The sequence below is a fragment of the Corvus kubaryi genome, unplaced genomic scaffold (assembly GCF_017639235.1).
Source record: "Corvus kubaryi isolate FWS band 111438036 unplaced genomic scaffold, C.kubaryi_AGA036_p1.0 71, whole genome shotgun sequence".
NCBI lineage: Eukaryota > Metazoa > Chordata > Aves > Passeriformes > Corvidae > Corvus > Corvus kubaryi.
The window spans coordinates 6,868,096-6,891,555 of NW_024582059.1; the positions used below are offsets into that span (position 1 = coordinate 6,868,096).

Sequence of the window (23,460 nt, forward strand, 5' to 3'; positions counted from 1 at the left end):
CAGGTGGCCTGCTAGTTGTTAACTCAGCAATATCAGGGGACTATTTTGAGCTTAAACTAACTATTTTTGATGTTGTCCCTTTCCTTCTGTATTTATTTACACTTACTCTCCCTTAGCAGAGTTTTAATAGTCATGTGAGCCATAAGGCAAATTTCCCTGGAGCCAGACCCAGGCATCTCCCTGATTACAGCACTGGATTGATTCCCCTTGGCAACCTCCACTGCCAGGCAGAAAAGTGTCACCTTCCTCAGTTGCTGGCAGCAAGAAAGACAGAGCTCTGTTTTCTCAAGGCTGTAAAACTTACATAATGCAGCGGCGGATAAACTCTAACCTAAGGTTGCACCAAAACACAAGCTTCTTCACATGAAAGGCTGTATTATCCTGGAAATGATAAAGACTCCGATTGGGTTTTAGGATTCAGGGATTCTGTTTCTGGCTGTGCTACAGATCTCACGGGTACCTAGTTATCTTCATTTCACTTCCCAGTGTTTTGTTTTTTTTTTTCATCTGTAAAGGGCATAGAATAGTGCTGGCTTCCTCTGTCAAGTACTCTGAAATTGCTTAAGAAAACCGTTGCAGCAGACACTGCACTAGGCTAAGGAGAGAGGGTGTGGTGAAGCAGCTGTACCAGCTCCTCACCAGTGTGGTGTTCAAACCTAGTGAAGGAACTGGACAATAGAGCCAAGAGAATGATTCCTGTTCCTCTGAGAAGAGAATTGTTTTCTTTCTAGTCTTGAAGAGTTATATATAAGATGATAACCTTGTTATCAACCAAACAAGGCTCTGCAAGTTAAGATCAAATTTAGGTAAGTGGGAAAAGATGAAAGGATACATTTCATATGTCAAACTTCTTTTTCTTTGTCTCACTAGAGGAATTAAGGAAAGAGCTGTGCAAAGCTGGTTGCATGTTCAGATGGGAATAGGTAGTGTAGTTAAATGGTCACAATTGAATTTTGACAGTCACATGAATGATAAATCCACTTATTGTGTGATATTGCAATGTGTGACAAAGCTGTATCTCCTTATTAGAGAAGTTCTCAAACAGAAAAAGATGGTATGTTGAAAGTTTGTAATTAATTGCTGACAATCTTGAATCTTTCAGACAGCAACAAGATTGGTAAAGTTAAACTTAAGCCCTAACACACTTAGTTCTACAGAGGAAAAGTCTTCATAAATTTTTATATAGGCTAGCTGAATTTTTTTTTTTTACCTCTAGGAATATCCCACAGTAGAATATTTTCCAGCCTGGTAGGGTGACTTTATAAACACATGTTTGAAAACCAGTCTAAATTCCTAAAAGCCTATAAAATAAGGGACATTATGTCCTTGACTGAATTCAATTAAACACATTATTTGTATTAAGGGTTTACATGATCCATTATACTGTATTCATTTCTAATGGAAAAAAAGCCTGAAAATACTTCCATTCATACACTTAACTGGAGTGACTGGGTTTCATAATGTTCTGTTCTAAATAATCAAACCTATAATTCTAAGAAACTTTCTGAAATAAAAATATACAAAGATTATGTTCAGCCAGATCCAGTAATGTGTCATCAGCATATTTTGATCTAAACTGGAAACAGATTTTTAGTAAAAAACATTGCAAACTTTAGCTGGGCATACTTTATTGCTGCTTGCAAATTATATTTTAAACCTGGCCCAAGAATAGTGATTTTTATTACTCTTCTCAGCACTGAGTGCCCATTAATGTAGTATGTGATTTATTCATTATATTTTTCCATATGTGTTTATATGGGCAGGAAGACACTGTACTCATGAGTCTGAGTCATTTTCCATAGGAATCCTGGAAAGATGGTAAGGAGGTGGTGCAGTGCTCAAGCAGACAACCACGCGGGCATCCCAAAGGAAAGAGGGGAATATGATTTAATCACCCCAAAGGAAATACATCCACAGATTTGCATCTAATTTATGGTTTGGCTGCTTTGTTGTTATGCAAACGGAATACATTTTGTAGCTCTGCTCATATCTTCCCCCTGGTGAATACAAAATAATTTTTAATAGTTTTTCCTGGGGATATTTTAGTATGATTCAATTAGGTAGATTTTGCCTAAATATTTTGCAATTTATAACAGTATATGCACACGAACATAAAACTGACACATGATCATTGTATGTGGCTAAGCATAATCTTGGACCTGCAAGATTTACTCCCTGGAATTTTCTTTACTGGAGACTGAAAAAGGTTGTGTAGTGGCTTGGTAGCAGCCATCCTCAGGGAACCCAGGTGGCTTTATTTTAGGATCGTTCCTATTTTTACCTGCAACCCCACCTATGAGAATGTACCATGGAATAGGAACATGGGACTTAATAAGGGTAGGAGAGCTCCTTCTGTTTGCTTTGAAAACATCAGGGACATGAGAGAAATGGGTTAGGCAATAAATTTTCTCCATGCCTTGTAATCTGTCCCACTGCTGCTCACTAATTGCAGGAGGGAGGGGAGAGGGGCAGAGAAGTCACCAGTAAATGTGGTAGTTGGGGACATGGTAAACATGACAGTGTTAGGTTAATGCTTGGACTCAATCTTAGAGGTCTTTTCCAACCTCAATGATTCTATGATTCACAGCATTGCTTTTTCTAGGCAGTGATCTGTCTCACTCTGCAAAGGCAATGAGGTGAAAGATGGCCTTGTTTTGTAAATAAGATGAATATCTTAGTATATATTTCATTTAAATTCCAGTGGAAACAGAAAAGTGTGTTCTTCAGCAAGATATGGACCTCAGTTTGTAGGATGTGTCTCTCACAAATTACTACAGGATCTGAAAGTTCTGGAATCCATAATTGCAACACAGCCTGTTTAGTGGATTGTCTGTCCAGCGCAGACTTCTGAAACCTGAATAAGTGCTTTCAAATCTGTCCATCAGTTTTATAAAATGGCTAAAAGCAGGATGCAAGTTGCTCCATTCCAATGCAAACAATTAGGTATTTACAACCTTTTTTAACTGAAAGGTAAAAACTCAACTGATTTTATGTAGATTAAAACAGTTTCTAGAATCTCTGCCTTAAAAAGAATTGAATGGGGAAAAATGTGGAATGGACTGGGAGGTGATCCTAGAGTCTTCTTGGGTATATGCCCAGGTAGCTCATGGATTCTTTAAAGGCTTGATCTCAATTTCTGCTTGCTCTGCTGCTTAGATCCTCTTTTTAAAACCCCCTCTTTTTAAACCTACTAAAGAATGTTTCTGACAGTTTTGGATTTGACAGCTCTCTAGCCTTTCCAAATAATTTACTGTTGTGAGATCCATCTCCTCTCCACTGAACGTTTTTCCGTTGAAATATTGTATACAATTGCCCTCCTGTTGCTGATTATGCTGGCAGATGGTTTTGGTAGTCACAAGGCCTATTTAAAATGATGGAAATAATTTCATTTACCTAAGACAGGAACAAGCTTTGATTTGTTTAGTGTTTCAAAGATTGCTTCATTTGCTGTTTGGCAACATGATCCTCTCTCCTTTGCATTTTTCAGCTGAGACTTCATGTGTCTAAGCAGCAAGTGAAGCAATGTCATGTGGAATCTGGTGAAAGATAGGTTAGCCTGAGCTTTAGCTCTGCTCAAAATCTGTCTGAGAGCACTCAGAAGGTGCTGGTGTCTTACTAACCCAAGAAAGGCAACAGAGTACATCATAGCCTACATCACACCCAGCCCTGGTGCTCCAAGAGCTCTGACTTCTTTGGTGCAGTGATAAAGGTTTTTCCCTGTCCATCAAGGTGGTGGTTGGACTCAGGAAAGGCATGCAATTGGAGACAAAAGTCCTTTCTGCTTGTCTGCCTATCCTGCTGGTACCCTAATGCTGGACATACAGACATTTCTGACAGGTGCTGCAGTTTATCAAGTCACACAAATCTGATGATTATATTTCTTGTGAGTTGTATATTCGTACTCAGTTGCTGAGGCGACAGACAGATTTTTCAGTCTAGAAAAGACATACAGAAAGCAGACTTTATTTTCAGCTGAAGAAAAAATTATAAAGTACACAGTAACAGCTGATAAAAACAATCACTTCCAACTTTTGATGAAAAAAATGCCTCTCCATTCTGCTGTGTGCCTGTAATACAATCTTCAAACTGTACTAACTCATTTCTATCATGCCAACATATTTTCCTGTTTTGTGTTTTCCCTTTTAGGCCAAAATTGGGTCTGGAAAGCTCATGGGCCCGAAAGGTGTTTCAGTGGATCGCAATGGACACATCATTGTAGTGGACAATAAAGCATGCTGTGTCTTCATCTTCCAGCCAAATGGGAAAATAGTCACCAGGTTCGGGAGTCGAGGAAATGGTGACAAGCAGTTTGCAGGTACACTTGATGGTAATATGTAAATCCCCTTTTCTTGCTTCTTCTGCTCACATTTGCATGATGTTTGAGCATGTTGAAGATGCTGTATCCAACTCCTTTATCCTCCGGGAGAGAGGTTCTGCTAGACATACAATACAGCTCCTATTCACTTCACCATTTGCTTGAGTGGTCAGGCAGACTGCAACATCTGTTCTGCAAGTGTAACTGTAACCAGATTGTTTCATCTACCTCCCTATGCCTGGAAGCATTTCAGATCAGTGACCCAAGAATGACTGATCTTAACTAGCATTTTATAAGTGCTTTGTAATTGCCACACTAAGCTGTTCATCATAATCAACTCAAAGGCTGTGCTTTGTGTTTCTAGTCATCAGATCCACGAAGCCCAATGCCCTAAGTGGTATCTCTTAGAAAATGAGTGTAATGGGGTAGTGATAAGATTGAGATCAGGAAGACAGAGTTATGGAACGGCCAATGTAAGTTTGGGGAAATTGCAGTTTATACTCAAACTGACTGCTTGCACATGGTGTCTTTCAAGCAGAACACGCAATTAAGTTAAAAAAACAGAACAACCTCACTGATATATTTTAAGTGAATAGCTGTTCTTTAAAAATTTGAAATGAAGATGCCAATTAAGGTATGCAGGTCATTTTACAGGTGTTGGGTCACACTTAGTATGTAGTTTCATTGGTCTGATGTTTTGACTGGTTCACAGTGAAAGAGAGGAATAGCATCAATGTGTTCTTATCCTGAGACCTCTTGCAATGTCTTATGGCATAATATATATAATTTATGAGAGCTTGGGTTCTAACACAACTAAATTTTCTGGGTATCTCAATTTCTTTTCATTTGAAAATTTGCAAGAACACCTCCTGAAAAAAGTAGGCAAATACTTCCTAACAGTGCTTTTGAGAAATGTATCACCTCTTCTTGCTGATAGGCTACAGAAAACAGGTAAATTATCAATACTTGAATGTTTTGAATGTAAAATTTTTCACCTTTTTTATAGTCTACTCTGATTTACTGTGAAAATTGAAACTGAGTTCTGTTCTGTTTAATAACTCAAAATAGCACCAAGTGTTTTAATTTGGATACTTGCCTGTTTTCAAGCTATCCTTTGTTTTTTACTCAAATTTGCACACATATTTCAATACACAATGTAAAGCAAAAAATGCCCTTTTTTCCTTGACAGTGGTCTTCTAGTAACTTTCTTATTTATCCTAAAATTTGTTAGCTCAAATGCTTGTAAGACGTGAGCACATAGGGCATAAAATATTTCAATTAAGAATTTACAGGGACATTTTTGATAACAATTTTCAGTATATACACAACTTTATGCTTAAGCTCTACATGTTTTGTCTTGTTAATAAGCCCATAAATCTCTGCATAGTCAAATGTATACAAAAGGAGGAGAAATGAACAATGCTTATTGGTAACAATAGCTGACAACTGCTTGAAAAAGAAATTATTTGTGTTTACAAAAAGCATGCTGAGCTTTTTAAAAAAACCATGAAGTAAAATTACTCTTAATTTGAAATTCATATTCCCACTTTGACGACTATTGCTCAGAAGCCAAACATAATATTCTGTCAGGCTGATTTTTTTTAATTTAACCATACTTTTTATTTTAATGATATTACTATTTTTTTCTTCTTCTGCATTGCAGGTCCTCATTTTGCAGCTGTAAACAGCAACAATGAAATTATCATTACAGATTTTCATAACCATTCTGTCAAGGTACTGTCAATGGCAACTTGGAAAGTTGCCATTTTAATTTTATTATGATACTTTCTTGGGGAAAACAAAATATTGTTAAAACCAAAGAGATCACACCCCATATGTATGAGCTCTGCTATAAGGACAGCACTTTCAGAGAACTTTGTGCATGCAGTGCATTGCTTAGTGAAGATACAGTCCATTGCCTTTGGTGTCACTATAATGGTCTCTAATTCAATTACTTAAACCTAAGTTGTACTTGAGATAAATAATTTCAACTTACTTACTTGTATTAGCCCTCTGCCAAACCTGTTATTGACCCTGTGTTCTGTCTTCTTTTAAAAGTTTGGCTTTTGAATTTCCCAGTAAAAGCTTTCCACATTTCTAGTTGAATAAAATTATAACAAAGTAAAGATACATGACAGTCTTTAAATTCCACACCTATAAGCTTTAAGATTGCTGGGTCTATTTTACAACCTGATTCTCTAAAACTTGTGTAACAACTGGTTTTCATTCCATACCTCCTGCACTGGGCTGGCCACTAGTCCTTACACCCGTGGGAAGTCCTGACTCACAGCCTGTTAATGCCATGGTATGATAGGAAGTTTATTTGTTTGTCCCAGTAATAAACTAAACCAAGGAAACATGCTGAGATGTGTTGGCAAATGTCTGTGAAGGAGATACAGGCCCAGAAATGCCTCACGTCTGCGTGTTTGTTCTCGGGCATTCCCTTTCATACACTTCCTTCGTGCTCTTGTGCCCTCCCTCTACAGGAAGCAGCAGCGGGAGGACACAGGCAGGATGCTGTTCTACCTGGGTTCTGAGGACACATCTGTCGGTCCCACACACCAACAAAGTCCCTGGCATTTCACCTACTGGCCTATTTTGACTGAACACAAAGATGAACTCTCAGTCTAGTTCTTCAGTGTTCTTGATTGAAAAAATAAATTTTATATATTCACCTGAAATAGGAAGTTGCTGCCTAAGCATAGACACCTTTGTGTCCTGAGCAGTGCTGAATCACCTAGGTTTGGAATAGCAACCTTGCTTGCATATCCTCTTGGAATTTGTAAGGAAGTAGCAGCTCGTGGTTTGGATTACAACACAGAAACCAAGAGTGCTGCAGGAGGCCGATGACTCCATAAATTACCTCTCCACAAGCAAGGTTTGCCTGGTAACGAGAGTGCCTGGAGAGGCTTAACAGTAAGGGGTAAACTGAAATGAAAAAAAAAAACAAGTGAAGAGATGTAAGAAGTGTGGCATCCTAGAGGATTTATAATTATTACATTTCTAATGAGAACAGGGTGTCCCATCTGTCTCTGGTGTGACTCAATGGGATACAAATGTTACTTGTTACAATTTGGTACTAACTGGAAAAGAGTCTTATTTTTGTAGTGTTCTCTAAATTAGTACATATAACTGTTGACACTCTGGAGAGTTTATAATCTGAGAGCAGAGAGTACATCTTCTTTTAAATAATAAATTAGTTTATAAATAACTAAATAAATTAATTTCACTCTTGTGAGTCCCAAAGCCACTTCCTGCCACCAGTGTCTTGAATTAAACAAGCTCACTCAGCAACATTTTTCTCCCACCCCCTTAACTTTAAAGGATGTTCCTTCCCTCAGGCATCTTCTATGGAAAATCCTGCACAATGTAGTCTTCTCTCTCATTTGGTCACTTTAGCCCAGGGAGAGAGCAATATATCTTTGCCTGTTTTTTTCATTAGTTGGCTTTTTTTTTCTTTTAATTTTCTTTAATCATCTGAGGCACTAACCTGGTGCTTCATTAAATTCCTTTCCCAAATGTTTTTTCTCTGTTCACTGGGGTGTTCAAGAACAGAATGGTTTCCTGACACCTTCTACCTTATCAGCACTTCAGTGTGTACTTGGCACTTACCAGGTCTTTGCATTTTCTTGTGCAAGCCACAGTCAGTCTCTAAGAACACTGTTGGACCTTGCGCTGTAGCTGGGCCTGGGCCCAAGGTAGACCAAAATATTTTAGGGATAGCTGTGGTACTGTGTAAATGGCACATTTTGTTTCTCTTTTGGTCCCATTGGTGCATCCAGGTCACTGGCAAAATAGTCATTGATCAGCTCCATCTCTGTGCTGTCTAACCCTGTTACCATCAGAGAGAATTCAGTTGCTGAACTGTCTATACAGAGAGCAGCATGCCACGATTCGCAGTGTGTGTTAGATTATGGCAGCAGAGAAGAGAGCGTCTGCTCCATTGTGTTTTAGTTCCACAGAAACAAAGAACCCAGTGCTGTATCTGCATTCAGCTCTTTTTAGCTCAAGATGCACAAGCTGCAGAAGGGTTCTGGTGCCCTTTGCCTCTGTATCTGAGATGAATCAGATCTTAAGTGAGAAGGGAAATGGTGTATGGTGTGATGGAGTGGAGGGAGAGATGGGCACCTTTTCTCCCATCTTCTCTGTGTGTGTGTGTGTGTGTGTGTTGGGAACTCTTCAATTCCTCCCTTAATTAGCAGGTGAACTGGTAGTACTAGATTACTGATATTTGATACCATGCCATATTCAGGTTTTTGTTTTAACCCATGCAGGTATTTAACCAGGAGGGAGAATTCATGCTGAAGTTTGGATCAAATGGAGAAGGAAATGGGCAATTTAATGCACCAACTGGAGTAGCTGTAGATTCTAATGGAAACATTATCGTAGCAGATTGGGGAAACAGCCGAATACAGGTAGAAATTTCTGTATTTCAAAGGGTGCTTGATTAACAAATGGGTTGGTAACTTTGGTAACTCTGGCCGTCAGACTGCCCAAGAAACACCATCAGCATTAGAAGTGATGAGGTTTCTCACACCATCCTTTAAATGCCTCATTGTTGGCCTGTCCACTTTCAGAACTGGTGGTGTCAGATCGTGGGATTTTCAGTGTGGCTGCTGGCAGCTCTGATGGTCACTGTGACCAAGGATTTTGGTGCCAAGTAGTTCCTCAAAAGTTATTTGATGACTTACGAGACTTGCAAACATTGATGAGATGATAGTCATTTATAATCACTGTAAGAGAAGATAAGAGACATAGTGGAAAATGTGAAAAACCAAATGGCCTGAGGTGAATGCAGCAGATTTTTATCATCTTTTTTAAGTGTTGAGAAATTACTCTGCTTTATGTTGTGAGAGTTGCCCTCTTTTTATCTTTTAAGTGTTCATCACAAGGTCTTGTTTGCCTAATACCTAATAAATAAGTATATGTATTATTTCCACTGAATATAAAATTGAGGGAGCTGCTTATGAGTTGTTCTCAGGAAGCACTGTCAACAGGATAAACAAATTCCTGAGTTTTCTCTGTGTGGCAACCTAAGAATCAGGCTAGCCAAAATAGTAATATTTGTTAGGAAAACAAGGTGTTGGTTGAGTGCCCGATTAAGTTTGATTTATTGTAGTTGACTATTTTTAGAACAAGGAACAGCCGAGGTTCTTATTTTTTATTATTGTTATTTCATTGTGTGCTAATTCTTGCCAAAGATCCTGGCACCTTTAATTAGTTCTTTTTAATAAGAAAATACATTTGTATATAAACTTGCATATGAGATAACAGAACGGATTTTGCCCTTGTTTATTCTAGTGTATGTCAACTGTTTCAGAAATTAGAAGTATAACTGAGAGCAGGCTTGTGTCCACTACTTTCCTTTTTTATTCATAACATTTATTCTGTGCTTTCTCACCCTCAAAGGTTTTCGATGGAAGCGGATCATTTTTATCCTACATTAACACCTCTGCTGACCCACTGTATGGTCCCCAAGGGCTGGCTCTTACTTCAGATGGCCACGTTGTAGTCGCAGACTCTGGAAATCACTGCTTCAAGGTCTATCGATACTTACAGTAGCAATGAGCTCTGGAGCTGGATAATCACCCACCCTTAAGAAAAGACTCGTTCTAGAGATCCAGTGCAGGATATCTCCTACTTTGCGTTCATTTTTAATAACAAAGGAGTCTCTTACAGACTTCTTGTGATAATTTCCAAACTTACCTTGTTTACATAGGACTTGCACCTCTTATGTTTCTCACTGAACTTTTTGTTGTAAGTGTTAATAAAAAAAATTCTCTGAGTTCATAAAGACAATGTGAAATTAAACACAAACTTCAGCCTATGGAACTGGAATTAACTAATTAGGCAAAAACCAGAAAAGTTTGGGAAAAGTTCCCAAAGCTTTTTGATGACTGCAAAGGATAGCTCCTGCTCAGAGCTTCCAAATTTAAAGAAGTATCATTCTTACGTGTTATTTAACCCAGAGGTGATCCTGGGAATCTTCTAGATCTCATTATCATGGTAGGTATTACACTTTTAACACTCTTCAGTCTTACTATGTATAACAAGTAGGTCCTTTTAGTATAAGGTTAAGTCTCACAAAATCCGTCTAGCTCTAACCGTCAGACCTAACACAGCTCAATGTTTAGCACTTTGAGAATCAATGCAAATTCCCTACTCATGTGGAATTAATGAAGGATTGTTTTGTGTGACCGTTTTTCACTCTTCCTCTTGCTCAATGTGCAGGAAGGACTTTGCAGAGACCTGACATTTCTAAAGCTCTGGAAAAACTTAATTGTAGCGATACGTTAGTGGGAGCGGAATTTCTGTATAACCACAGACCTTTTGACACCAAACTAGTTCATTAGGATCAGGGTTATTACAATGTCATCTCAATTAACCTCATGTGTGCCACTCTTTCGTACGTGTTCATTGCCATGTTTCCTCACGGCAATTCATTGTATTAACCGATAAAACAAAATGCAGCTTCAAACAGGACAGAAAGCCAGAGAAGTACCCCTGTGGAGGACCTACATTATACAACCAAAGGAACTGTGGTAAACTGAGGTTGTATAGGAAAGCCAAGGGTTACCAAAGCTATTTGTTTTTATGTGAGAAAAAATACAATACAAATAAAAATGAATTTGAACCTATTCCTGAAGTCCTTCATCAAAGGGAATTTTGTTAGAGGACAAAACAAGGACTGTGAGATTTGTTCCAATTTGTTTGTATGTATGTATGTATGATTGATTGACATAAAAACAGGAAAAAAAAGTAAATGTGGGTTATTTCAGCAAACTGGAACGTATGTATGATATTTGACAATGGCAGTACTCCGAAAAATGACCCTTCTTCCTCTGTCAGATCTCTCTACGGTGTTCTTTGTTAAAGTATTAATTTAACTGGAAATGCTTACAGGCATGGTTCTTATTTTAATGTTTGGTTTGTTGGGGGTTTTTAAGTATGAACTTGTCTTTTCTAAAGTAGCATTGGCTTTATTCTTATTTCTATATCCAATGGTCAAAGGTTGCATTGCTACTTTAGCCTGATATAGATAGAGTGGTGCTCCCTTTTAAGTGTTGTTTGAGGAGCTGGTGAGCTTGCTGCCAATGCCTACAATAGCCTGGGAAGTGCTGTCGTTCTTTTCTCATTTTTAGGGCCTTGAAACAAAAGGGCATTGGGTCAGAAACAAGGGAGTATTTGAAGCATGTTTGCGAAATGGAAAGAAATCTTTGATAAAATTTCTTGTTATAAGTATTTGTCTTATTTCTAAAAGGTGGTTGTTTCAATGAATTTGAGAAAAACTAATGGTTTTTTTGTAAAGTTGCATTTGACTGGTAAAAATGCAGACCCCAAGGTTCTTAAATGGGGGGTCTGTCTGGTTTTTAATTACTGTTTCCTAAAGATATTTCCTCTTCTTTCCTTTGTTTATTTTTTGCACATAGAGCCAATTTACAATTTCTCGTGCAAATATAAGTTTTCTTATTTCATTGGAATAAATATTTTGTGCATGAAGCTTAAGGTTGGACTGTAATGAAGCTAAGAAACTGGTGGTAACATTTATGAAATACTAAAACTCAAGTTTGTTATTACTAAGGGAACAAAATATCCTCTGCTTGAACTGAGTTTGTCCTAAAATTCTGAAGATGGTATCTCAGTCATTACCAATAAACTGTCCTATCAAAATTTAACAAAGTTGCAGATCAAATTTTCATTCTAAGTGTCCTTACAACACTTTTTGATATTGGGAGGCTCTTAAATGGCACATTTATCAATGAAGAAAAGGTGTGTAGCATTTGAACTGTATTTGTTAATAAAGAGAAGGGGTTGCACAGATTGAGGTAAAAACTTTTTAAAAATGTGCTATGGCTGTCAGTTATCATATTTAGTTCCAAATATGGATTTTTATAATAACAATTTTACTAAGCTTGCATGTTTACCCCTCAGAAAACATTGCCAAATCCACTGTTGTCAGGAACTTTGAGAAGTATGAAAATCAGATCCTAACTTATACATCAAAACAGATACTTAAGACTGTGCTATTTCATGCATACACTTTTCTTCAAAAGCTTTTCACTCCCTTTAGTCCAGCATTGTTTACCAGGATTTTAGATAACCCGTGTGAACCAAGTGCATCCTGATGAAATAGTGAATTCTGTACATAACCCCCTCACAACCCAGCTCAAAGCTGTTAGGGGTTTTGTGGATTTTTTCTTCAAAAAAACTGAGTAGACTTTTGGATTTGCAGACACTATCAGCAGAGCAGCACCTAAAAAATGTCACTAATTTGAAGTTCCTTCTGATAGCAAATGCTGTCAACTGCAATTTCAAATTTAGTGGCATAGGGTATTCCCTTCCAAGGTCTGACCTTATCTGCCTGGCACCGGGAAACTGAGAAACACATTGCTTTTACGGTGTGCTTCTGAAGCCAGCTTCACTAAAATGCTTGGCTTACAAACCTTACAAAGAGCAACCAAAGCAGAAATTCTGCACTTAAAAACTGGCAGGCTTTTTTCTCATCCAATTAAGGGAAGGTCAGAATTGCACTATGTGATTTGCTGACTTGTTAGCATTTATTAAAGGCTTTAGAGGCACACTGTTGCCAGATTTCAGGTATAACCAAATGTCCCCTTGACTTCTCTGGAATGCTAATTGACTAGCAGCACAGCATGAATGGTGAAAGTATGTGCTTCATTTAACTATGCTTCAACTCAAAAGTAATCTCAAAAGGTTATTAGATCTCGTGTCATATGGAGCATTTTAGGACAAACTAGCCAACTGTATTTTCATGGTTTTGTGAATAGAATAAAAAGATCTGTTCAGATAAATCCAATATAAACAACAGGAGAGTTTTACATAGGCTAAACCAGCACCAATGTATTGAAAAGGAAAATGGTTTAGGCAAGCATTTGCCTCATGAAGATGGAGAGTTACTTACTAGTAAATGCTCATCTGTTCTGTAAAAGCTAGAGGGCTTTTGATTTTATGTCAATATTTTTTATAACTAAGGATCTAGTGTTGCCATCATGAGAACTATAAGTGCCCAATATGTTATGTTTGTTTTAAAGAAATGACTTTCAGTTATGGGAGACAGCTCGTTATGAAATCATGATGTATAATCGAAATTTCCTCCAAGAATTGTGAGCAGTGATTATTTGACCTGTTTGTGGAAAGTGCACAAAAGGTATTTGTGTGACAGAGTGGGAAGGTTCCTAACAGGTCATTTTATTTCTGACGAATGTACAGCACTTCAGTTGATGTTTGTGAGCAACACAGCCTTAACCCTGACACTTTTCCTTTGGTTTATAACATGGGAATGTTCCCTAAGTTGCATAGTGTATGGCAGCAGCCCCTGATAGAAATCTCTATCAGTTGATATGATATGCTGCAGCTTTCCAGTTCTAGGAGTGTTTCCAGTTCTTTTTTTCATGTTTTTTTAAAAGTTTTTGTACATTCCATCTTTGTAAGTCAATATATGTTTTGTGTACATGTAAGCCTTGCACTCTCTTGGCACTCATAATGAAATATTTTTCTCACTTGTTTTTTTGTTGTTGATGATGATGTTTTTGTTTGGTTTTTTTAAATCCCTATGAGGCTAAATACAAACCTTTTCACCTTAAGGTCAAGGATGAAAGATGCACAACAAAGTGTTTGTGTGTGTGCGTGTGCGCGTGTGTGCGTGTGTAGTTTTAGCTTCCTGTGTGCCATGGTATTCATAATGCTTTAGCTGACAAAAAAAATTACTCTGTCTTGGAAATGTAGGAAAACCAGAGTCAAATGTGTACCTTTACCACGCACAAAAATTTCAAATAATAAAAATAAAGCTTGTTTCCTCTGTTATTTTCATGGCTGAGGATTTCTTTTTCATATGTCTCATACTCACTGTCCATAAAAGTAACCCCATAATGCAAGAAGACAGGTAATTTTTTCCAAATTTCTTCCCTGACACCGCAGGTCACAAGCCAAGGAAACTGATTTTTTCACGGGTGTTAAGCTTTTATATAGACACAGAGAAAAGAGGGGCTGGAGTAGTTCTTGGGACGAAGGTGCAGAGCTGGAGCTTCCTTGTTCCACCCTTCCTTCTTCAGTCCAGGATTCAAAATTAAGATTTTCATTGGTGGCAGTAAGATTAAGAGCTGTAAGCTTTTCTGCTTGCATCACAGAAGTACACTGTACCTTTTAGCTCAGGTGTGCTATAATCTTTCAAGGGTCTGTTGCAGAAAACCAAACTAAATTATTGTGGAGTACAGAAAATTTGCCTTAGGAGTTCAGTCTGACTCTGTCCCTGTAAGAATAAATTTCCAGCTTGTATTAATTTTAGTTTTACATATTACCTATGTCTTGTGAACTCTCCAAACCTGAATCATTTGAGAACTCCGTGTGACTGGGAACTTGCTCACAAAGTAAGAATCTTCAGATGGATCATTTGTCTTGGACATGGCCTCAATGGAGTGGACCAGGGGGGTCAGTGAAACCCTCAGTGATGAGTGTTTGCTCAGTGGCAGGACAGTCAGAAGTGGGACAGCTGAAATACTGAGCTGCTGTCCTTTTATGTGGAACTATCCCCCAAACCCTGTAGAGGAATCTGTGTTTTACTCTTTCTTGCAAGTCATAGGGAGTGTCAGCAGCCATGTTTCCATGCCTCATTTTTCTCCTAATGACAAACTTAGTACAACATAATGGATCAGTTTTGTTTTTCTGTCAGTCTCCAGATGAATACACGTTCAGCAAACAGACTCTTGGTGCTGAATGTACTTGTCTATCTGCCCTGAAAAGGCTTTATTTGGCAGCCAGCTAAAAGAATATCACATCTTAAAGCCGAGCAGTGTTGGTTTGACATTCAGAGTTGCAGAGCACTTGTTCCTTCCCAGGAAAAAAAGATCACAAAGAAGAACAGAAGCAACAGCACAGGATATCCTGGATCCACCGGGCTTAGTAGGTAAGACTCTCGTTACATTCCCAATATTTTCTTATTGATAGGCTAGAAATGTTTTCTGTTCCCTGGATTATTAGAGCAGAGGCTCTTCACCACTGAGCAAAATCAGACAGACAGGCAGAACACTAATACTGGGGAGCACTGTCATTTACCAGAAAAAATCTGCAGTAAATAGCCAACTTCCTCTTTGACACTCTTGTGGTACTTAGTTAAATACCTAAATGAGGCAGCAGAATCTTTTAAAAGTTCTATGAATAAGACTACAGAACCCAGTCTCACCAATGAGAAACAATGTCAGGGAGAATAATGCCAAAGTAGCTAAAGGAGCAGGTACTTTGGGCAGCCACCACTAGCCCGGCTCTCTCTCTTTATAGTGGTACCCCCTTAACATGCCCTTGCATGTTCAAAAATGTTTCATTGTTCCTTAGGCTGAAGTTCCCTCATATCCAGCTGTGCTGCCCTGCAGTTAACTACCCCACAATTTTGCTGACAGTTCATGTGAAGCCTCCCTAATTTGGACCAGACTGAACTATCTCAGTGCAGTGGAACAGTCAATGTCATTTCTGTGGACAGATGTTCTCCCTACACAGGCCCCAGCTGTGCAGGAAATACCCAGCACTTGCTGCTCATTGCTATTTGCAGTTGGAGGCTGCTGCCCTCAGATCTGTTCTGAGCTAGGTATATGAATGCCTTGTTCCTTCAGTGAAATGCCTTGTGACCAAAATCCTAGGGCTTAAGCTACTCACCTCAAGGATAACCGTAATGCCCACTTCAGCAGCTCTGCCTAGCAAAGCTGCCGAAGCAGTAAATTTTGGGGGAGGGCCAGCTAGCATTTCTCACCAAGGGTTTCTCACTCAAGGGTTAAATGTTTGTAGGGAGAACATCTGCTTACAGTCCAAAAGCTCATTTGAGGATGAAATGAGGCAGCAAATGCTGCAGAGACTGGCCTGTATGGGATACTCATGGATCATACTGCTTCCTGATATGTGGCCACAGCCCATGACAGACTGCTTGGATCCCAGAGAAGTTGGTATCACCCCCCATGGTAAGCATCTCCTCAAACCCTCCTCATCCTCCATGCTTAAGCTTTACTGCTGTCAGTCATACAGGTGTTGTGGGAGGCAGGCACAGGACTGGAAAGGCTTGCTCTCTTCCAGAAATAAACTGATCTGCTATTCAACTTGAATTCTTCCCTCCTGAAAAAACAGCTCATGTAATTAAGACTGTGCTATGGCACATATGTATGAAAGGAACAAAATTAAAGCAGGACAATTTTCATTCTCCTACTGCCTAAGCTTCCTGCCATTGTTGCTTTATTGTCCTTTCAGAACAGAATTTCTAATTGTAATTCAACTACAGTCAATTGTAAGAGCAAAATGAAGGAGAGTACAAATTTCATTTCATCCAAGTATAATGTAACACTGACAAAGCACTGTATTTTCTCTAACTCAGGAACAGTGAAAAATTATTTCGACCCGTACTTAAAAATCTCAAACTCCTAGAATAGAAAATGTAGCCCAAGTTGTTAAAGCTTAAGAAAATCACAGGAAAATGAGAACAATATTCTAACAGAAAGACACAGTAATGAGTGTCTTCCACAGTATTCCCATCCATTGTCTTATTTTTATATTCATAGCGTATGACTAGCAGTTTTGTGAAATACCTGTTTCAGAATGTTTAGACATTCTGAAGCCCATTTAAAATGCCAGGCCTTTATGTATTTTAGGAGTCATTCATTCCACTTTATGCAGTAAGGAAAAACCACCCCTCAAATGACAAAGCAAAAGATAAACCGTGTGTTCCCCTTTTTTTGGGACCTCTTTCACCCCATGGTCTTTCAACTAATTAGTTTTCATCTGGTGCTGCAAAATGTGGGAGGTGTTAGGGAACCTCCTATTACAGAGTAAATTGGAGCCAGTGATGTTGCCGATGAGAGGAAAGCTCATGTCTTTACAAACAGTTTGATGGGTGAAGGTATGGGTGTTAACATCTTTGAAATGGGTCTTCACGTCTTCACTAACTTTGGGCACCAGGTTTGTTGCAGAGCCCAGACAGTTTGGCTCCTGAAACAGACAAATGGATCTGCATAAGCCCGAGTTTCTGAACTTTGGGGTAAAATAGTAGGTTCAAGGGGGGATATGTGGGAGGCAGTTCAGGAAGGCTGTACCTTCCTGGTACCTTAGCCAATGGGGAAAGGAAGAGGGCAACATGCGGCCGGGAGTTTGGGATAAAAGGAGGCTGCGCCCTCTAAAACCTCAATAGGGGAAACCCTGTGGGTGTGTGCCCCAGTGGAGTTTCTTCCTTCATTCGAATAAAGTTGCAGGACTGCTCTGTCTCCTCTTTGGACGTAAACCTCTGGCGTTTGTGGATTTTGCTGACACCGTGGAAGGGCTTCAGGGCTGCCATGGCACTCGGGGCAGCTGAGCCCGGCTGTCCCCAGGGGCCATGGGCAGAGAGAACCTGCTGAGCCGCCTGCCCCACCACTGCCCGAGAGCATGGCCTAATGTTTCAGAGGTGGATGGGCTGTCTGGCTTGCTGCCATCACATTCAACTGCTGAAACAAGGAATGCCTTCCAGCCGTGGTTCCAGGTGTGTGCTCCAGCCATGTGCTGGCTCTGTCTGGGGGTGACACCAGTCTTACCTGGGGTTTGCTGCCAGTCTACTTTCATGTGTAAGGGGTAGATGGGAGCACTGCTGCCTCACGTGTACTGAACATAAGACACGAGGTACGTGCCCCAAGCCCACTTCAGAGTCAGTGTCCCTCTGAAAACCCATCCTCCCTCTCTTCTTCCTGTACTGCAGGCAGCATGTTCAGCTCTGACACCCCCCCGTACCACTCACACGTGTCGCTTGGAGAAACCCTAGGGTGCAACGGGGACTTTGCAAATGTTGCAGCAACCATTTGCTTGGCAGCAGCAAAAATCCAGCAGAGCTCGGTTTTGCTTCAGTCTGTGAAGGAGCAGGAAGGGGCTCTCACCCTTGGACTGCAGAGGTGAGTGTGACAGGAGGAAAAGAACTGTCACAGGGAGCGTGGGGACATAGTCACTTTGAGGGCTGGCCAAAGGAGATGGAAGGCAGGGAGACAGAATATGAGCTCTCACAGCAGATGAGGGGGTGTACCAACAGATTTCATCCTGCGTTAGCAAGTTGCAAATGAGATGCACATGAGAGAATGAAAGAACAAAAGGCTTAGTATTAAAAATGTCTTTCCTAATTTGCATTTCATTTTCAGTAATATGCTAGTGTGCACAATGAGGAATGGGATCATGGGCTGCACAGAAAAGAACCTCAGGTTCCAGGGAAGGGGTCACCTTGCATAAGGCACGGAAAATCTTCCCAAGAACTGCCTAAACAATCTCAGCTTGCACGTTTTCATTTGCTTGAATTTAAACTCTAAATTTGAGTTTGATTTCATAGCAGATATGAACCCACTGCTGTTGCAAAGCAATTTCCCAGAACTGCTGCAGCTGAAGGAAAGTGATTTACAACACAAATAACAATTAAAACAAGCTGTCAGTAATTAAAAGTTGCTAGAACAGTCATCACAATGAACAACTGTTTCAAGCAACATCAGATGTGGCCAGGCCCTTCACTTCCACGGGCAGCGAAGGCTGTATTTCTCCACGTCCCGTGGCTCCTATGCCAGGCCAGCCGTACAACACACGTCGTGTAAGACCACAGTTCACGTGTTCTTTTGTCCCCTCAGTTTTATTCTACGACACCACCCGGCCGGTAAAAAAAAAAAACAACAACAAAACAAAACACCAACAACCACAAAAAAACCGCCACCACCACCAAAAAACTGAAAACAAATAAACAACAAGAAAAACCCCCACGCTCACGTTCGCGGTGGCCGAAACAGCCTCGTCTTGTGCAGCTGCCGCGGGCGCTGTGAGGGCTGTGAGGGCCGCGGGGCGGGCGGCAGGCGGCGCTGCGCACGCGGCCTCCCGCCGGCCTCTTCCCGCCCGGTGGCGCCGGAATCAAACCGCGCCGCCCGCCCGCGACATGGTAAGCGGGGCCGCCCGCCCTCTGCCTCCTCCCGGTTTCTTTCCTGGGCGGCCGCTGAGGCTGCGGGGCTGCGGAGGGAGCCGTGACCACGGCCGGCAGCAGCCACGGCTGCGGGCGGGTGATGGCGGGTGACGGCCGCCCGCGCCTCGCCGTCCCTCCGGCCCGGCGGCTCTAAGGGGAGCGGGGCTGCCGCTCCGGGGAGGCCCCACGGTGCCGGTTCTGGGGGCGTAGCGTCACCACGGTGTGGGCCGTGCTTTTCGTTTGTTGAAGAGCGATGTAAATGAGCCGGCACCTGGAGGAGTAGCCATAGCCCCGTGCTGTGGCTCGAGTCGGGCCCGGTGCCCGCTGCTTCCCCCCAAGACACGGGGGCCCAGGTGTGGTCGGGCTGAGCCTCTGGCTGCGGCTGTTGGGAGGTGGGAGCGGGCAGAGCGACTCGCAGGTGTGCCCGAGTGCGCTCACAGCACCGTATTCTCGCTGCCTGGGGTAGCGGGAGCGGCAGCGAAATGGATGCTCCTGGTGTGGTTAATATTTGTGGTGGGGACGCCTGCCAGTGAGGTAGGAGGGAGAAATTAATGTGAAAGTTAATAACCTTCATCGAGAGAGCTCTTGGCTTCCTTGTTTTGCTGCGCTTGCTGAAGTGGTGGTGTGAAACTTGGCGCCCGAGGGGCGTAGCTACAAGCACATGCTTCCAGAAACGCTTCCATTCCACTCGTGCGCCTACGGGTTTTGTTCCTGTTGCTGCTGAAGGTGTCAGCGCTCTTGGGGAAGGCAGGGAGGTGGAAGTTAAATCTGTCTGCTTTCTGTTCGTGCTCCTACTTGCATGTACGTGGCAGCTCCAGGTTCTAATCCTGCAATGTACTGACATCGCAGGAGACAGCAGTGCCAGCAGTGCTGACCTAGGGTATCGCTGGCTAAAAGAGGAGAGAGGGGGCCTAAAAAAATAGTAATGGTGCTTTCTGTTAAATATAGCATTGAATTGCTTCTGCTCCTGTCTCTGTGTTACTGTAGCTGCATAAGTTAGCTTTTACATTTGTTTTTTTAAATTACATCAATCTGGCCGTTTTGCTTTTGGTGTATGTTTTAAGTGTTGTGTGCTGCCCAGTTGTATTCCTTAAGAAGGAAGCAGGTGTTAAAAAGTAGAAATGGTGTTGACTCCTTTCTGTTACAGACTTGGAAACGTAACCATGTCTTTCTCAAAGCATCTTGTTATTAGACTACCCACTTCCATTGACTTAAGGGCAACAATATGCTTTTTTTTTTTAATGAGACCTTTTCCTGCCAACATCCTATTTTGCCCTTTCTATCCCCCTTTCCCTTTTTTGTATCTGCACACAGTGTGTGAGGCAGGGAGTGGGGCAAGGGGAAACTTTCCAGATTCACGTTGTGCCTGCTGCTTTTGGGTTGTTGAGGGCTATGCTAAATGCTATTAGTAAAACTCCAATTCTTTGTGAAATATTTTATATCCTAATTTCATAAGAGGCATATCAAAACAGCATCTTTGAAAGTGATCAGAGGAGACTATTTCTCAGTTTTGTACTGCTGGTAGCAGTTTGTGAATAGCCATTTCTGCCTTTTGCTTGTATTTCAACCCAAGTTATTGAATGCTTGGTCACACAACCAGAGAGAAAAGAAATAAAACCAGCACGGTTTTTAAAATGTGACCTTGACATTATAAAGTTGGTTAGGACCTCAAAATGCTCTTTATCTCCTTAAAAAAACCTGTATGGCCTACAACTCACACTGTTGTCTGTATATCACAAGAAGGAAGGCAATTCTTAAAACAAAAAGAAAATAGAAGGTACTCCTTATCTTTTTAAGGGTTATTAAACATTTGTGTGAGTTTTATATAAATGTAGATTTTGGGACTGGTATGTGTCAAGAAACATTGAGGCTGGAGCCAGGTTGGGTTATGTGAAAGGCTGGCTCTGAACTAAAAGGTAGGTCCCTTCATTTAATAGATGAGCTTGGTGTAGTGATTATTTGCAAAGAAAGAATTTATCTGAAAGTCTGGGCTTATTGGTAAGGTATTTTAGAGGATGGAAAATACAACTTATAGGGAAATAATTTGAATTCTGAGTAGATGTTAATTATTCAAATTGCTGAATGTCTTGGTTTGTTTTTTCTTTTTTTCCCCTGTTCTAGTCCAAGAAAAAAGGCCTGAGCTTTGAGGAGAAGAGAGCTCGCATGATGGAGATCTTTTTTGAAACAGTAAGTAACTTATAATTGTCCTGCATTTACGTTGGTGGGAAAACAGGTTCTAAAAGGAGCTTAACTGTAGCTGCAGCTGAACCCTATATCCTGGCATGCATTTCACTTATGCCCTGTGACATCAGGGTGTAAATTACAGAGGCAAAACTTCATTAATTTAACCTCTGATCAGGTGGCTCATCCCCAGGTAGAGCCAAGGAATGAAGATGCACAGGTGGTGTTAAATTCTTCGTGTGCTACCTATGCACATCTTCTCATTTTAAGTCTATTACCATAAGAGGGGACAGCAGGAAATTGGGAAGTATCTCACTGCATTTTATGGGAGGAGGAAGAAATCTGAACGTTAGAAAAATTGAGAGCAGAGCTGGAAAGGGTCACTGGGGAGAAGAAACCTGGAGATCCAAAAGCTCAGCTACAGTTGTATTGGTGGCATATATAATCCACCATGTTTTATCTTCTGGAAAAAATACTGTGACACTTGAGCAATGTGGTGCATCTGTGCTGACAGTCTAACCTGGGCTTTAAGGGCTTTGTAGTCTAACTTGAGATGAAATATAGTGACTACAGAGCACCAAAGGAAAGAACAGGGCTTGTTACAATAATAGTGTTTTTCTTATTATTTAGTTCTCAGAATGTTTGAATTCTGTTGAGGGATATGCAGGCTATTTCCCTAGCAAAACCAAAACATACAGTGCATTTCCTGCTTGATTCTGTTGGCATTGACTTAGTGTAAAAAACACCCAGACTTAGATGATGCTGTCATTTGGAACTAAAGTGTCTTTCATGTTCTGTACAGAAAGATGTCTTCCAGTTGAAGGATCTGGAGAAGATTGCTCCAAAAGAAAAAGGGATTAGTAAGTGTTTACAAAAGTTGTTTCTCTTGAGCAAGTAATCATTTTTGGGACAGGTCCTACAGTGTAAATTTTCCTGGCTACAAGTTTAGGTTTGCGAGTTTAGTAATGGAAAATGTAGCTGGAATGGGATACTGGTCAATGGCAGGTCTGTAGTGTTAAAAGTGACATGGGATGGGGGCTTTCTTACGCTCTGAGCTGCCTGACTTGCAGTGACTTTCAGTGTATGAAATCATTATGTGCACTCAGGTATTAAATATCCACCTGTAAAGTCACAAGTGTTTAAAATGCTAGTCCAAATATACATGGGCAGTGTGCTGTTCAGCTTTTCACCTCCAAAAATGGCTGGACAGCTATAAGTGGAAGGGGTTTGTCTTTTCAGTAAAAGCCTTCCTGATGAGATCCATTGGTTTAGAATTAGGTCCAAGAGGATTTCTGTATGCTCTTGGATTGTTCTGTAAGTTCCTAATTCTTCTTCCTATTATGCTCATTTACAAAAGGAGTGGGAAAGCATTATGTTTGTGTAGTTGCCACTGTCCTTGACTAGCATATCTTGGTGGCACTGCAAGAATAAATGAACTTGCTGAGAGAACTGCAGATGTGAATATCACAAAGCAGAGTTTTTCAGTTGTGTCAGCAGCTGACAGAGGCATTCATGGGCTTCTGAAGAAATGTGATGGTGTCTTGATTGGTTTGCCAGTCCATATGTTTAATTGTAATTTGCAGTAAATTTGAGTTTAGAGTTTCTAAAACCATTAACACCTTTGAATAGTCCAAATTTGTCCTGTCTCTGCATATGAAGGCATTTAGCCATACAACCCAAGCCCCAGTTACTCTGAAAAGAAAAAATTAACTAACATGTGGAAATGCTGCTGTCCTGGCATCCAGGCTATAGCTTCCAAAAGGTATGGGATCCCCTGTAGTCTTGAAGTTGAATTTCGGACTCCAAAATATATAAATGAGCTCAGAAGTCTTTATATCTGCAACACCTGAGGATAATGTAACTGCTTAGCTTTGTGGAACAGGTATCATTTTTTAAAATGGTGAATTATACCACAGATTTGCTAGGAAATGATCAGTTATGTTCAGAAATGTTGATCCTTGTGAGTGTAAGTGATGTTCTGTTTTGGAAGTGAGTATAATCAAAATCAGAATCT

The 23,460-nt window shown here is 40.6% G+C and overlaps 2 protein-coding genes across 18 annotated transcripts in view; both read left to right on the forward strand.

The window, feature by feature from the left end:
• TRIM2 (tripartite motif containing 2) overlaps nucleotides 1-14,140 on the forward strand; it is an 87,017-nt gene extending 72,877 nt beyond the window's left edge. For 14 of the 15 annotated variants that reach the window (XM_042049553.1, XM_042049548.1, XM_042049549.1 and 11 more), the window contains 4 exons: nucleotides 4,147-4,327; nucleotides 5,979-6,049; nucleotides 8,590-8,730; nucleotides 9,725-14,140. In XM_042049553.1, coding sequence (XP_041905487.1) covers nucleotides 4,147-4,327; nucleotides 5,979-6,049; nucleotides 8,590-8,730; nucleotides 9,725-9,877 — 546 coding nt within the window. In that variant the 3' untranslated portion in view covers nucleotides 9,878-14,140. The remainder of the gene's footprint in view (nucleotides 1-4,146; nucleotides 4,328-5,978; nucleotides 6,050-8,589; nucleotides 8,731-9,724) is intronic. The other variant, XM_042049557.1, reaches the window with a different exon arrangement.
• A 5,049-nt stretch (nucleotides 14,141-19,189) lies between these two features.
• Nucleotides 19,190-23,460, forward strand: part of MND1 (meiotic nuclear divisions 1) — a 40,823-nt gene continuing 36,552 nt past the window's right edge. The window contains exons 1-3 of one of the 3 annotated variants that reach the window (XM_042049876.1): nucleotides 19,190-19,244; nucleotides 21,387-21,452; nucleotides 22,249-22,306. In XM_042049876.1, coding sequence (XP_041905810.1) covers nucleotides 19,242-19,244; nucleotides 21,387-21,452; nucleotides 22,249-22,306 — 127 coding nt within the window. In that variant the 5' untranslated portion in view covers nucleotides 19,190-19,241. Of the gene's footprint in view, nucleotides 19,245-19,628; nucleotides 19,800-21,386; nucleotides 21,453-22,248; nucleotides 22,307-23,460 lie in introns of those variants that run through there. The other 2 variants (XM_042049878.1, XM_042049875.1) reach the window with 2 other exon arrangements.